This window comes from Chenopodium quinoa, unplaced genomic scaffold, assembly GCF_001683475.1.
Source record: "Chenopodium quinoa cultivar QQ74 unplaced genomic scaffold, ASM168347v1, whole genome shotgun sequence".
In the NCBI taxonomy this organism is placed as follows: domain Eukaryota; kingdom Viridiplantae; phylum Streptophyta; class Magnoliopsida; order Caryophyllales; family Amaranthaceae; genus Chenopodium; species Chenopodium quinoa.
The window spans coordinates 2,367,258-2,383,233 of record NW_018743783.1 but is presented as its reverse complement, the minus strand read 5'-3'; the positions used below and the strand labels follow the sequence as shown (position 1 = coordinate 2,383,233).

Here is a 15,976-nt window from a genome sequence, read left to right as displayed (position 1 = left end):
AAGTTTTAAAAACGCATAGAAACTGGGAAGTACCGCGCCACGGTACTTATTACCGTCCCACGGTACTAAATGCCGTGCTATGGTACCTGTGCTATGACACGACACCAATATTTTCCTGATTCTTTTCTTAACGTGCTTTCTTTTTCCAAAATGATAGAATTTGGTACCATGCCACGGTACCTGTATCGTGCCACGTCACTCAGTACCGTGCGATGGTGCATTTTCTTCAGCAGCGCTCATTTTCTAGGGTTCTGGACTACATCCCTCACATTTTATCTATAAATACGAAGCTCATTTACAAGTTTCGGGTAACAAACACACATTCTCATTTCTCTCTCTCACATTCCAAGCCTTAAACCTACTCTCTCAATTACACCATTCCTTCCCTAAGCACTCCAAGGAGTCCATACTATACCCGAAGTTCCATACTTAAACCAAGGTGTGAAAGGTAGAATTCAATTGAGGGTTTGGACCAAATCAATTCTACTTTAATGCATATATTCTTGAAGTTACTAACGCTTTATTCATGATGTAGCAATTTGAAGAAGCGCGCAAACGTGAGTAATTTACTTAATTACACTTATTCTTATATATATATATATATATATATATATATATATATATATATATATATATATATATATATATATATATATATATATTATTGCTAGTATCATGTTAGGGTTTGTTATTTTATTTTGATGATTTGACTAACGATATTATGATTAAATTGCTTCTAATATTATTGTTATTTTATATATTTATTGATCACCATATTGCATGTTTAAAGGGAATATGTAATTGAAAATCACGACTAATAAGATAATTTGGACTACCGGTTTAAGTTCCTTTTTAATCTTGTTGTTTAATCAAGTAATCAGTAATGATTAGAATTATGTGTGCATTAATATTGACCCATTTAAGCCTAATTTAGTTAGGAGCAAATTGAATCTTTGTTTGCATGCCTTTGAGATCGCAGGAAATACTTTTTGCTATAAAAATCGAGTAGAGGTCAATACGGGCGTATGTGACTCCATAACTCACTTCGTACCATCATCCCCGATCCTCCTTTCGTGGTTCCGAACCATATGGATTTATTAATCTCATGGATTATGAATGGGGTGTAACCTTCACGCGTCAATCGTTGTTGCCTATTGTTTTCCCTTATTCGTGGTTGCCTTAAATGATCCATGAACGATTTTTACAAGTTTCTTAAAAGCTTGTTGACAGCTCCCTACTTTCCTTGTCCCTAATCGTATATTGTCAATTCCCACTTCCTATGATAGCCAAGCATATTCACCACATACTTAATTAGGTGCGCTTCGAATGACGCTTACACTTGTGAGGTCAAGTGCGATATTGCACATCTAGTGTTAGGTATGGTTGATTGTTTGACTCAAGTAGACATTTGACTCGAGTAGACAAACAATTAATTGTAATTGCTTTTGTCTAGCGGAGAAGATTAATAAGAGTAATCACGGTAGAAAGGACATAGGCTCTGAGTTGAGGTGAACTTTGGTTAATTTTGGATTTACATCTTATTGCTTTAATTGTTTTACTGTTTCCATTATGGAGGAACCAAGTTTTACTGGTTTTCCTGTAAGTTGAAATTTTTTTAAAAGAAAACTAATTGTTACCTTACTTAAATCAACCCCTTTTCTTGAGTGTCAATTGCACTTTCACTTTTCCAAAAGGTATACCCCATTTTCCTATTTACTCCTCACTTCTCTATTTTCTCTCCTCTATCGTTCCCTTCCCTTTTAATTCCAATTTTTTTTCTCTATAAGATATCCATAGCCAAGAAAACAAAGAACATATCATTTCAATCATGTTTTCCATTGAGGCTTCATTTCCATTTTTGAAAAACATTATTCATGGCATGGAAATCATTTAATTTGATAAAGAAAACAATTTTCAATGGAAAGCATGATTGTGAAAACAATTTTCCTTTTGTTTGTTTCGTTATAAAAAGAATTGTAGAGAAAAATAAAAATAGAATGAAAAGAAAGGGGAAAGAATAGATGAGAAAATATAGAGAAACATGGAGTAAAGAGGAAAATGTGGCATTTATGTTTTACAAAGAGAATTTATTAGTTTCCTTACATAAAAAAATATGTTTTCACCTATGGGACGGGGCAAAACGGATGTTGGCCTCCCATCTCCCCATAACATTCTAATTTGCATCCCCATGCATCCCCGCGACATGTCAAATATCCATCATCCCCACCACTAAAGGTAAAAATCTAAAACCATTCCCACCTCACTCCCACATGGATATCCACATACACTCACCTAATCCATGCCCCAAACCCACCTCCAAAATTCAATAGAACTACACCTTATATAATAAATCAATATAGAACAATACTACGTACCCCCTCTATTTTAAGTGCATCGGTTTGACCATGCGCTATGTTTTAGGAAGGTGAGTTAAATGGAGTAAAATAATATGTAAGTAGGGTTCGTTGAGGAATTAAAAATTGTAGAATGGTATTGTGGGGTAATAGTTTATGAAAATGTACGTATGGAATGGTAGAGAAGAGAAATAATAATAAATAAAAAAAGTAAGAGTGGGGAACATGTGAAGAGAGAGATAAATAATAAAAAATTAAAATGTGAGAAGATATCAAAAAAGAAAGCGATGCACTTAAAATAGAGGAAGTACGATACTATAAACCAAAAAAAAAACAATACTACATACTGTAAATAATTATTAAAAAAAATCACTTAATAACACTTTGTTTTTCTTTAGGGTCTGTTTGGTTTATGTGAATTAGAAATTATTTTTTCTAAAATTATTACATTTTATTAAAATTATTTCCTAGGCAAACACTATAAGAAAACAGTTGGATTCCGACGGAAAAATTCCGTCGAAAACATAGGAAATTCCGTCGGAATCAGGCTTTCCGACGGAATTCCGTCGGAGTTAGTCTGTCGTAACAGCCTTTGTCAGAAATTCGACCTTTTCCGCCGAAAATTTCGTCAGAAGGCCTTATTTCGACGGATCTAATTCTGTCGGCGCTGATTTTGACTTTATTTGAAATTCCGTCGCAAATTTCCGACGGAAATTTCCGTTCGGAGGTGGGTAGGTTTCCAACGGAATTTTCCGTCGGAAATGATATATTCCGACGGAAAATTCCGTCGAAAAAGTTAATAAAAAAAAAAAACAGAGCAGCCCCACCCCACCCCCTGCCCCTTGCCCCCTGCCCCCTAACCACCCTCAGGAACCACCCCTACGACCCTCACGCACCACCCTTACCTGCCCCTGCCCCCTACCCCCTGCCCCTGCCCCATGCCCGCTAACCACCCTCACGCACCACCCCTACCACCCTCACGCACCACCCCTACCAGCCCCAACCACGCAACACCACCGAAACCACCCACACCCAAACCCACTAGCCTACCACCGTACACCACAACCTATCCCACCTTCACACACCACCACCAACCCATACCCAAACCCACTACCGTACATAACCAAATCGCAACCCACCTCACCACCACCAAAACCCACCTCACCACCCAAAACAACCACCGAAAACAAAAAAAAAAAAACAAAAAAAAAAAATCCATACTTCACCAACACCATATATTTCAAAAAATCCAGAAAATTCAACAAATTAATTTGACCAAAAAAAACGTCAAAATTGGGTTTATAAGGTCAAATTCGACCATGAAAACTCTAGATCTAGAGTTTTCATGGTCGAATTTGACATGAAAACCTTGATTTTCATGAGTTGCCATTAAATATCTTGAAATAACCTTGAGTTGGCAAAGAAAACGAAACAAAAAAAAAAAGAAAGAGGGGAAGAGGAAAGAGAAACAGGGAAGAGGAGAGGAAGGAGAAAGAAGGGAAGAGGAAGGATGTGTGCGCCAAGGAAGGATAAAGGATGAAAGGAAGGTGAAAGAGGGGAAGAAGAAAGAAGAGAGGAGAGAGAAAGAGAAGGGAGGCGAGGAGAGAGAAAGGAGTGTGGATTTTTAGGGTTTTTTTTTTATGTTTTAAAGAGGTTTTTTTTATTACTATTTAATTAATTTCCGACGGAAAGTTTGCGACGGAATATTCCGTCGGAAATTTAACGTTTCGACGGAATATTCCGTCGGAAACTTCCGACGGATTTTTTTCCGTCGGAATATAAATTTTCCGACAGAATATTCCGTCGGAATGCCCATATATTCCGACGGATTTTTATTCCGTAGAAATTCCGTCGGAATATTTCGACGGAATACAAATCCGCCGGAATATATAGGATTTCCGACGGAATTTTGTGTCCGTCGGAAGATGTCCATCGGAATCTACCCTTTTTCTTGTAGTGAAAACCTAGTAAGCCTAGGATTCTGAAACCTAGTACGCGAGAGGGGCAAATGATTAGGGGATTTTTCCCTGCCACGTGGATCACTCAAGCCCTGCCTCGTGTCATCCACGTGGACCAACCAGAGTTCGCCACGTGCCACCTTGTGAGAGGCCCAAGGTGGACCAATCAGGCCACAACACGTGGCAGATAGATAGCCCATTAGGAAAATGGCCTCCTATGGCTCAATTTCCTAGGCAAAGCCCAGTCTGTCCTAGGTTTCTTAAACCTAGTACTAGGCACATTTTCCAACACCCTATAAAAGGGATATGTTCCCTCTGAGGAACAACATTCAAAAACATTTAATTCACATTAACTCACAACCAGAGAACGTCAGACATCTGACACCTCGAACTGAGCAATTACACATTGCAAATACTCTCTTGGAACCCAAGAGAGACCCTTTACTTTCCGCACTTTACTCCTCAAACACGTTCTAACTTGATCGTCGAAGGCGGAACTCCCGCCCACAGGAGTCTCCGTTGTTTTGCAGGTACAGGCGTCCAGAGGTCAGTCTTGGAATTGTAACTCTCCCGCAGGACATCAAAAAACCCCAAAACATTTGGCGCCGTTTGTGGGGAGAGTACTTCTGAGATGACTTCACAAGAACCTGTACCGCCTCTTAATGAGAAGCGGCCTATGGCCAGACCAGGATACAGATGACGACTATGAAGTCGCCACCCACATGGCCCCTGACGGGTCCTTGAGAACACGGCGCATTCGTCCCACCGAAAGGAGGGAACGGAACACCGACCAAGCAGGGCCCAGTGAAACAATCGGCCAGCCGACTGGTCAGCTCCAGGTGGCTGAAGGATCCACCCCCATCACTAGAAACGAGCCCATGACTCTCATGACAAGTTTCAAAGGGGACATAAAGGAGCTTATTGAAAAACGGACGGTTGTCCCTACCAAGGAACAGTCGGCCAAGAAGCCCTCTCATTCTGGGAGGAAAAAGCTGGTCAAAGACCGAGAGGCCACTCCTTACCCTAAACCAAGGGAGGAACAGAAGCCCTTGATAACCTTGGCTAGACTTCGGTTCCCTGAGCCAAGGAAGAGGAAGGCCATCCGGCATGTACAGCCGGATGGTTCCAAGAAAACATATTCCGATGCTCGGATGATAATCCAGTAAAAGAAGAATATGCAACTGTCAGAGTCGGCCTCAACGTCGAACTTCAATGACAACTTTCAGAATACCTCAATGAGGTATTTTAAATCAAACCGAGAGGACCAGACAGGCAGCATGTCTGCTCACTCTAGTCCTCAGATGTTCCAGGCGGCCCCGTATGCGCTTCAGCAGTCATACATGCCGTATGGACAACCATATATGCAGCCTACCCTCTTCGGGGGGCAAGCGACACATAATGTCCAGCCCTTGGACTGGCAGCTCCGACTGCTAAGACTCGGGGAACAACCTTCATCTTTCTCCAAGGAAATAACTGAGGCCGCACAGCCGGCCAAGGTGAAAAATATGTTGGTAGGCACTTACGATGGTACCTTCAACCCAGAAGACCACCTGATGGCATACACCAACCTTATGTATCTTCAAGGGTTGGACGATGCCACATGGTGTAGATGCTTCCCGGCCACAGCAATGGTTCGGCAACCTGCCAGCCGGATGCATCAATAATTTCAAGACGCTTGCCTAATTGTTCGCGTCAAACTTCTCGATGAATATCCCTGTAAAGAAAACAAGTCTTGACTTGGGAGCCATACAGCAGGGAGAGAAGGAAGGGCTACACTCATATATCAGGCGGTTTAATATGATGAAAATCAGATTCAAGGGCTGTCTGATAAGGTAGCCTACACAGACTTTTTCAAAGGTCTGAAGGACGGGTCGGCCTTCAAGTTTGACCTTGTCAGAAAGAGGGTGGCTACCCTCCAAGAGGCACTGATGGAGGCAGACACCTATATACAGGCGACCGAACTCTGCAATATCAGTAAACAGTTAGACTCAAGGAGGTCTGACAAAAAAGAGAGTCGGCCATCACAGCCGGCTAAGAAAGAAGAAAAGAAAAGAAAAGAAGTCTAGGTGGCTAATACTACTGAACAACCATCCCAGAAGAAAAAGAAAGAAGCAAAGACGTACTCCATGAAGTATGATTTCAATAAAGACAGTTACTCCATCCTCATGGAGATTAAGGACCGGGTCTCTATCGAGAAGTCGGCCCCTATGAGAGGTTCCGCCTAAAATCGGAACAAAAACAAATACTGCCACTACCATGAGGATATTGGCCATGACACCAACAAATGCTATAGCCTCAAGCGTTTATTGGACCGCCTGGCTGACAAAGGTCCAAAGTTACCCTACAAACTAACATTGGGTAGCCGCCCAAAAAGAAGCCCCACTTTGCTAATAGTTCGGATACTGATGAAACTCCGATCAATACAATAGCAGGCGGCTTCGCCGGAGGCGGCCCAACAATCCGGGGTAACAAGGACTACATCAGACAGCTCGACATCAACTCGGTCGACGGGGGGCAGGCGTCCAAAGATTCCTTCCTCGAAGTTTTAGTTACTGAGGGTGATGGGGGCAAAATCAAAAGGCTGCATGATGACCCTATTGTCATCGAATGCAAAGTGGCCAACCAAAGAGTTGGCCGGATCCTCATTGACACTAGGAGTTTGTCTGGTCTCATCAGTCACAAGTGCCTGACCAAGCTCAGGTACAAGCCCGAGAGTATGCACCAGGTCTCTCATCCCTTAATGGGATTTGGGGGTGGTGTGATACATCCGGTAGGTTGAATAGACTTACCTTTTCGTCTGGGCGAGAAAGGCGAAGGATGCCACATGGTGGTCCGGTTCTTAGTTGTTGTGGAACTGACGGCCTACAACATGATTTTGGGGCGTCCCACCCTGAATGAATCCAAGGCTTTATCATTCCGTCTCTCATGCCTCTCAATAGTTTGAGAGGGATGATGGAACAGTCTGATCCCTACGGGGAGACCAGAAGATGGCCAGGGAGTGTTACCTCTCTGATGTCAAGCCCATTGTGGTCGCAGCCGACCCCAGTAGAGATACTACTGACCTTGACCAAGTCAAGGAAGCCGCGCCTGCTGCAACAACACCGGCAAGAAGAGAAAGGCCAACCAAATGGTGGTCGAGAAAAAAGCCAGGCAATAGCAATCACTAACCGGTCAATGGCCGGATGAACTCCGTCTCCAGCCGGCTGGTGAACACATGGACATAATCCTGGATGACTCTCGTCTTAACCAAACTGTTAAGGTTGGGACGACTGCTTTTGTTGAACTTGGTGCAGACTTGAACCACTTGTTAAAAGAATTCAAAGACATCTTTGCCTTTGAGGTGGACGAGATGCCAGGCATCAGCCCGGATCTAGTCGTCCACAAACTTGTTGTGGATCCCAAAAAGAAGCCGATAAGGCAAAAGAAGAGGAACCATGGTGAAGAAAGAAGCCAGGCGACAGCCGCCGAGGTGAAAAAGTTGTTAGATGCTGGGTTCATTCGGCAATGCTACTTTCCTGATTGGGTTGCCTATGTTGTCCTTGTAAAGAAGCCGAATGGAACCTGGTTATGGTACTCCAGTGCTCTTTCCTCACGAGTCCTTGAGTGCTTTTAGAGCTGGTCCATCATCTCGGTCCGGTGGTGGGACGTACGAGGTTAACTCGTCGTCGCAGCGGCCAGAGCCTGCTCCTTTTGATGGTGGGAGTTTTTAGTATGGGGCACACAGAGGTACTCAGTGGACTGGTCCTACGATCACGATCCCGACGACTAATTCTGATGCTGGCCAGGGGTTGACCCTGCGGACTTCACAGTTCTATGATACTTTCGGCGTCCCTCGGGATTTGTGTCCTTTAGCGCCATAACTACTCCTGCATGTATTTCTTGGAGTTTCTAGGACTTTGCTCGGACGTTGTATATTTTACTATCTCTTTTATTAGCTCATGTATATATACACCTAAACTCCGTTTATTATGTACATTTTAGTCTTTTCGTTTTCTTTGCATTTATTTATGTGCATGTGTGTGATTTTGCGAAAATTTGAAAATTTGTGCAAAAAAATTCCGTTATTTATTATCATTGGAGGGTATCCAACTTTCTCTTACAAAAAAGAAAAAAATAAAATAGGAAAATAAGTTTAATTAATTTTTGAAATTCCTTAAAAAGAAATTCCTAAATTAATTAGGATATTAGAGAAAAAAGGGTTGAATATTTGTGGAAAAAAAGGGTTAAAATTATCTGGAAAAAATCAAAGTACAAATCCGAGTCAAAATCGAATAAGACGCGTTTTTTATCGCCAGCGCTGGAAATTATCGCGGCGCGATAGAAATATCGTGGTGCGATATACATAACGCGGCGCAATATTTCTATCGCGGCGTGATGGATCTGGGAAAACCGAGTTCGAACGGGACTCGATTTCTACTTCGATTTGCTTATAAAAAGCCCCCATATACGCCATAATCAACATTATTCGAGTCATCAGCTTCTAAATCATCCCTTTGCATCAAATTAGTAATCATGTATAGGAATTTTTGTGATACAATCCGTGAGTGGTGTCGGTCTTTGACCGCTTAGGAGTGAAAAGAGTTTGACTTTCTTCATATGGGGGTTTATTTGGCATTAAAGTGGTAGATCTTGATAGTGAATTTATTCATACCGCCATAGAATATTGGGACCCCAACACACCCATTGCTTTAGGCTAGGTAATGATGAAATTAGCCACCTAAAATTTGGCGCTATTCTTGGTTTTCCCTCCGTAGACCTTGCAGTAATTCCCACGGTGTGTGAATATTACTACAAAAATTATTTTGAGCGCTATTATAATCTGAGGGAAAATGATTTAAAAACCATAGTTGATGGTAGTGAAGTTGATTTAAGAAAATTTGCATCTTTTTACTTTAATAGACCTAAGTCCGACTCATTCCACATATATAAAAGAAGAGCTTTCCTTTATTGTATGTTTAGCCAATTTCTACTTACTAATGGTAGTATGCATGTGGGGCAAGCTATTTTGGCATCTGTGATTGAACAGATTGACGCCGGGAGAAACCCAATGCCATTAATTGTTGGAGAAACAATGCTAAGTTTAGATGAATTAAAGAAAAATCCCAAAGTGCCTCTTCGAGGATCTCCAATATTATTACAGGTAGAAAATTAATACTTTTAATTACAGAAATTAAAAATTATATGTCAACTAAGCTTATTCTTATTAAGTTTGACTAGTTTTGCACCTTATTATAAGGTCGTGTGAGATGTTTTATAAAGACACATACACTAATTTAATAAAGTCGTTAAGACCACTCTCAATGGTGAGCAAAAAAAATGCTCACCCACTCTCTCTCTACCCACTTTCTCTCTCAACAAATCAATTTTGCTCATGGGCAAATTTTTTTCATATTTCTTCTCCCAATGGTGAGCAAAAAAAATGCTCACCCACCACTATCTCTCTCTTACTTTTTCAATACCCCACCATAACTTTCTCTCTCCTACACAACACTTCTTTATTTATTTATTTCATTTATATTTTAACATTACTCCAAATAAATAAAAACTAGTTTAATTATGTGTAACTTATTTTTTTTATTTTTTTCTTTTTTATCGTTAAAATTTATCGTAAAATTATTTATGTTATTATAAATAATTGTAAAAAAAAGCTCATAATTTTTTATTTATTTTAAAAGCGGTACAATATTAGAGAACAATTAATTTGCAACGTCATGCGCAATTAAACTTAGGAAATAAAAAAAACACAACTACATCGTCTAATTTCTCCCTAATTACGGGGCCCGTATCGTTGCCAAGTATGTTCGACTAAATCACGTTTCAGAGATAGATGAATTTCTCTGTCACGGAGGGAAGCTTTTCGCTGTAGAAATGCGTTGAAGTCAAAGTTGGTAGGTTGGCCTACGTTGAATTCAAACGGTGGCGTTGTAGATGTTGATGCTGGTGTTGATTCTTGTTGATCTTCTTCGTAGAAGGCTCTTAGAACTTCGGCTCGAGTGTAGTTGTGGCGCTCATCTTCAACAATCATGTTGTGCATAATGATACATGCTTTCATTATGTCTCGCAGTATGTCCTCATCGTACGCCAGTGACGGTTTTCGTATTATTGCAAATCGAGCTTGCAAAACACCGAATGCTCTTTCAACGTCTTTTCGAGCAGCAGCCTGGTGGTCAGCGAACAATTTATCTTTTTGAAGTTGAGGGGTTGTGATACCCTGAACAAAAGTTGCCCACTTCGGATAAATACCGTCGGCTAAGTAATATGCCATGTTGTATTCATGGCCGTTAACGGTAAAATTTACCGGAGGAGCTCGACCATGCAGAACCTCATCGAACACTGGGGAACGGTATAAGACATTTAGGTCATTATAAGATCCAGGAATCCCAAAGAAGGAATGCCATATCCATAAATCCTGATCTGCAACGGCTTCCAGTATTAGCGTTGCTTTCTTGTTCCTACCGGCGTACTGCGCTTTCCATGCCGTTGGACAGTTCTTCCATTCCCAATGCATGCAATCAATGCTGCCTATCATGCCTGGAAATCCACGCAGTTCATTTTGATGCATAATTCTGGCCAATTCAGCAGTTGTAGGGTTTCGCATGTACTCGGTTCCGAACTGATTAATGACCCCGGTACAAAAACGTTGAAGAGAAACTCGAGCAGTTGACTCACTGATCCGAACGTATTCATCCACGGCGTCCGCAGCCATGCCGTAGCCTAACATTCTTATCGCTGCTGTACATTTTTGCAGAGGTGATAAACCTAACCTTCCAGCTGCATCCCTACGCTGCTGGAAGTACACATCACCTTCAACGACCTTGTTCATTATACGTACAAACAAAGGTCGTTGCATACGAAATCTTCTTCTAAATTGGGTGGTGTTGTACACGGGATTATCGGAAAAGTAATCATTAAACAACCTGGCATGTCCAATTTCCCTATCTCTTCTATTCGTACCCCCTCTAGGTTTTTTTGAAGAGTGTTGGGATTGTGTTTGGGGCATGAGGACAGATGGGGGTTGGTATGTGAAGAGTTCATCAACAAGTTGGTCATATTCTTCAGTATTTGAAGAAGATGAGCTTGAACTTGAGCTTGATGATGGTCTAGAATACATCTCGTATTACTATTGTTATTTGATGAAGGGGTGTGGTTGTGGATATGTGCCATGTCTACTATATATAGCAAAAATATCAAATGAATATGTGGTTACAAATCTGATTGACCACACCAAGTACAGGAATTAAATTTTCAACCACGGAATAGGTATACTATGCTAGTTGACAGTGACAAGTCTTGAGTGCAATAATGTCGGTATCAATGACACAAAGGTAAAGCATTCTGATAAAGTGAAATCAGAAAAATGTGACTACACAATGACAAAGATTTATTGTAATTATGTCGGTATCAATGACACAAAGGTAAAGCATTCTGATAAAGTGAAATCAGAAAAATGTGACTACACAATGACGAAGATTTATTGTAATTATGTCGGTATGGAAACTTAAATCAACTTGTTAAACAACTTGTCATTCAATATTGGAAAATCAGAATACAAGTGTACATTTTACATTGAGATTAACCACACAACTAATACAACTTAAAAATAAAAGACTAAATTGCGCTTAATAAATAAAAGACTAAAACCAAACATGCTTAAAGGCCTTGTAATTTACCCAGTAAAAAATTCTTGTACGACTCTTCTTCGGGAGTGAGTGGCGTAGGCGAATTCTTCAGAGCTTGCACCATATCAAACCAGGTTTTCATCTTATGAATGTCAAGTTCCTCCCTTTTCCTCTGTTCCTTGTCTTTTTCAATTTTGATCCTCTCTTCCTTCAGAATGGCCTCCCTCTCGCGAATTGTAGCGAATTCCTTCATTCGTTCGCTAAGCTCAGACGAACTACTTTCTGTTGCTACTGCTTTCCCCTTACGCTTCGCCTTTGCCTTCTTGACACCCTCAGGTCGTTGTAAACCGCCAGATGAAAAACCATCCGTAGGGGTTTCATCCTCTACATCATCTCTGGACCTCTTCCCACTTCCAGCACTACCTTCTTCCTCGGCATCACAAGCGGCTTTTCTTTCCTTCAAGGACATTGACCATCTCACCTTCGGTCTCCACTTTGGATCCTTGTTAAGCATTTCAATTGCGTGAGGAAAAGTGAAATTGCGACCTTGGGCGACATGAAAAAGCTTCGCCGCACTTTTCATACGATCAGCTTCATTGTAACCACTCCCTCCCTCCGGAAGTCTACCTGCCTCATCATAGCAATATATCCATTGCAGTGTGTCCGCTGCCAACCTTCTCCAGTGCGACGTGAGACTCTTAATAGGCCTTGGCGGAATTATATGCGGCTTCTGCGTATGCAAAGTTTGGTATGCTGCGTGTACATTGCGCCATAGGGTAGTTGCTTTTTGGCTTGTACTTTTAATAGCATCCTCGCTAATCTGCAAGTACAACCCAATCAGAGCTTCATCTTCCGCCACAGACCAAATACAGGTAGCTCGTGCAGGAACCTGGTTGGGTTCCAACAAGCGCACTGGTGGAGGAGGATACTGCGGCGTCTCTGGTACGCTTTCCTCTTCGCTCTCATCGAATAGTGTGTTACTACCAAGATCAGTTTCAGGTGTACGATCTTCATTAGCAGGGTTTTGTTGGGGAACCTCAGTGGGTGTCTGATGCAGTGGAGGTGGTTGCGTCGACATATTGCCCATTCTTTGCAAGAACAACTGAAACTCGGGATTAGTTAGGAAATCATCACTAAAACCCGAAAGTTGTTGACGGAAATTTGGGTTGTTTGGATCCATTAAAATATTCTGCACCAAAAAACAAAAGATCAATATCGTTACAAACATTTACTCAAAAAACAAATTAAAATGATAACAAATCCAAAAAAATATCAACAACTTTCTTCAATTGCATAATGCAATAACATTACATGCCATACAAAATAACATATATACTAATTTTAACACATAACTACAGGTACATGTTAAAGAAAATAATTAACCAATACTTGCAACACTTTAAGAACATGTACATAATGCAATATAATTTCGTGGCCTATAATTTTTTTTTCAATAAAATCACATATATACTAATTTTATTAAGTTAATACATTTATATATAGCAACAAAAATTTACCATTAATTAATTGCAACAACAAATTCAGAAATTTATGGACAAAATATAAACAACTTTCTTAATAATTACATATTGCAAATATAATTACATGGCCTAAAATATTTTTTTTTTTTAAAAAAAATCACATATAATATACTACTTATATTTAACTGATTTTAAAAATTAAATAATTTTTTTTTTACCTCAATATAGATGAATTGCAATAGCAATATTCTTCTACAAAATTAAAATACTTTTAAGAAAATTAAAATTTGGAGGATTTTAAGGTGTTTTTGAAATTGTATCAAAATATATCAAAATGCATGTCTATTTATAGAGAATTTAATTTTATGACCGTTGGTAATTTTTTTTTTTTTTAACAAAATATATTTTTCTGAAAATGGGAAAAACATAAATAACCGTTGTAAAACGGCTAGTATTTTCTGATTGGTTGTCTTGCTGCCAGCTGCCACGTGTCGCGTCCTCATTCGCCAGCGAACTGCACGCGTCAGCTTCCCTTTTTTTTTTTTTTTTTTTCTGATACTCAAAACGACGCGTTTTGAGGCGCGCCTTTGAGGCAGCTTCATCAAAACGCGTCGTTTTGATGTTAGAGTCAGCTTTTTTTTTTATTTTTCTGACGCGTGTGGGGCCCACTTGCAACACTGTTCATGGCAAAAAATGCTCAACTTTTGAGCTTTTTAATAAATGCTCATGAGCATTTTTACCTATTTTTCATTTTACTCACCATTGTGAGTTGTGAGCATTTTTTTTCCTCACAAAAAATGTTCATGAGCTAAAAAAACTCTCACCATTGAGAGTGCTCTAAGAAGTATATACTAATGTGGATTTCAACTTTTTATATATGAATAAATCATAACTCACAAACCCTATTATGTTATTATTTGGGGCTTAATTGCTAGAATTTAAATCTACAATTCGCGTTAAAAACTTTGGAACACTAGTACTCCCTATATATATATATTTATTGATTTAGATAAGATAGATTTTAATGACTATATAATTTCCACTAATTTAATACTAAGTAAGGCAAGATTATGTCACAGAAACAAGTGTTTATTTATATTATAAAAACGTACAAATGCTAAAAGAGTGGGATCTAATCACACCCTTAAACATCATGTACTACATAGAAACTACAGATTAAACGAAAAGCTAAAGAGTGAAAGACAACATCACTCTTCTTACTACTGTTACATTTTATTCATCCAACATTTTTAGCTACCATGCATACTACTACGTACTCTGATCACTTTTTGATTGTTTTTTTTTTCTGCTTAAAACAATCCAGTGAACTCCATGAAGGAAGCCAACATAGGGTGCCTTCGGAACTCTCTTTCGCACCTCTTTTCGCATTCGAAACCTTGTCCTTGCCTCTGGCATCTTTGCTGGCATTCACGGAACCGGCGTTGTTGCTGTGGGTCATGATGGCGAGGGTTCTCGTCTTCGTCTTCATAGCTTCTTCCTTGGCCTCTCTCTTGTTGTCTTCGGAACTCTCTTTGGCACCTCTGCTGGCACTCGTGTCCTTGTTGTTGTCTCTGGCACCTCTGCTGGCATTCCCTAAGGCGTTGTTGTGGCTGATCACGGTGAGGGTTGTCGGATTCCTCATCGTCTTCTTCTTGGTAGCGTCTTCCTTGGCCTTGCTGCCTCTCGAACTCCTTTTGGCACCTCTGCTGGCATTGATATCCTTGTCCTTGTCTCTGGCACCTCTGCTGGCATTCCCTGAGGCGTTGTTGTGGGTGTTCACGTTCACGCCTGTTCTCGGTCTCCTCTACATCATCTTCGTCTTCGTAATGCCTTCCTTGGCGTCTCTCTTGCTGCCTTTGGAACTCCTTTTGGCACCTCTCCTGGCATTCAAACCCTTCCTGTTGCCTCTCGCATCTCCTTTGGCATTCCCTGAGTCGCTCTTGTGCCTGTCCACGGTGGGGGTTGTCAGATTCCTCTTCGCTATCGCGGCTTCCCCTTCTTTGCTGCTGACACTTCCTTAGACACTCAAATTTCTGACTACCCCTTTGCCTATCACACCTTTGTTGGCACTCACGGTAACTCCTATCATCCTCGCTGTCTTCGGAGTCGAACTCGTTATCACCCTCATCATCAGACTGCCTACCTCTTTGCTGCCTCTCCCTACGCCTAATCCTCTCATCAACACACCTCTTCTCACACTCCCACTCCCTTGCAACATCACCGCGCCTAGCTTCGCCCCTGCATTCTCTCTGGCACTCCTGCAAGTACTCCTGAGGGTCGCCACGACGAGGATTAATCATTGCGTCTAGCAACTCCTCATCGTAACTACTACCCCATTGACCTCTCTCCCCCTGCTGCCTCTCCTTGTAATCCTCGTGACATTCTTGGATACACTCGTGCTGCTCACGGCCGTATGGCTGCCTCTGGCAGTGCTGCATGCACTCCCTCAGCTCATGCCGTGGGTCGCGCTCATGGTGGGGGTTAGGCAACCGGATAGCCAACGTTGAAGTTAGGAGAACCGAAAGGAAAAGGAAAAACAAAGGTGTTTTGGACTTGAAATTCAT

At 40.9% G+C, this 15,976-nt stretch overlaps 3 protein-coding genes across 3 annotated transcripts; all 3 read right to left on the bottom strand.

The window, feature by feature from the left end:
• Positions 1–10,079: 10,079 nt before the first annotated feature.
• Positions 10,080–11,423, bottom strand: LOC110684746. Its single transcript, XM_021861181.1, has one exon. It carries the CDS (start codon positions 11,421–11,423, stop codon positions 10,080–10,082), a length of 1,344 nt encoding a protein of 447 aa, XP_021716873.1.
• Positions 11,424–11,962: 539 nt separating this feature from the next.
• On the bottom strand, positions 11,963–13,111 carry LOC110684744 (glutathione S-transferase T3-like). The gene has a single exon (XM_021861180.1). It carries the CDS (start codon positions 13,109–13,111, stop codon positions 11,963–11,965), a length of 1,149 nt encoding a protein of 382 aa, XP_021716872.1.
• A 1,611-nt stretch (positions 13,112–14,722) lies between these two features.
• Positions 14,723–15,976, bottom strand: LOC110684743 (vicilin-like antimicrobial peptides 2-1). The gene has a single exon (XM_021861179.1). The coding sequence runs from the start codon at positions 15,974–15,976 to the stop codon at positions 14,723–14,725; it is 1,254 nt and encodes a 417-aa protein (XP_021716871.1).

Excerpts from the sequence above, each read along its gene's own strand:
- LOC110684746 (XM_021861181.1), bottom strand. The coding sequence starts at position 11,423 with ATGTATTCTAGACCATCATCAAGCTCAAGTTCAAGCTCATCTTCTTCA.
- LOC110684744 (XM_021861180.1), bottom strand. The coding sequence starts at position 13,111 with ATGGATCCAAACAACCCAAATTTCCGTCAACAACTTTCGGGTTTTAGT.
- LOC110684743 (XM_021861179.1), bottom strand. The coding sequence starts at position 15,976 with ATGAATTTCAAGTCCAAAACACCTTTGTTTTTCCTTTTCCTTTCGGTT.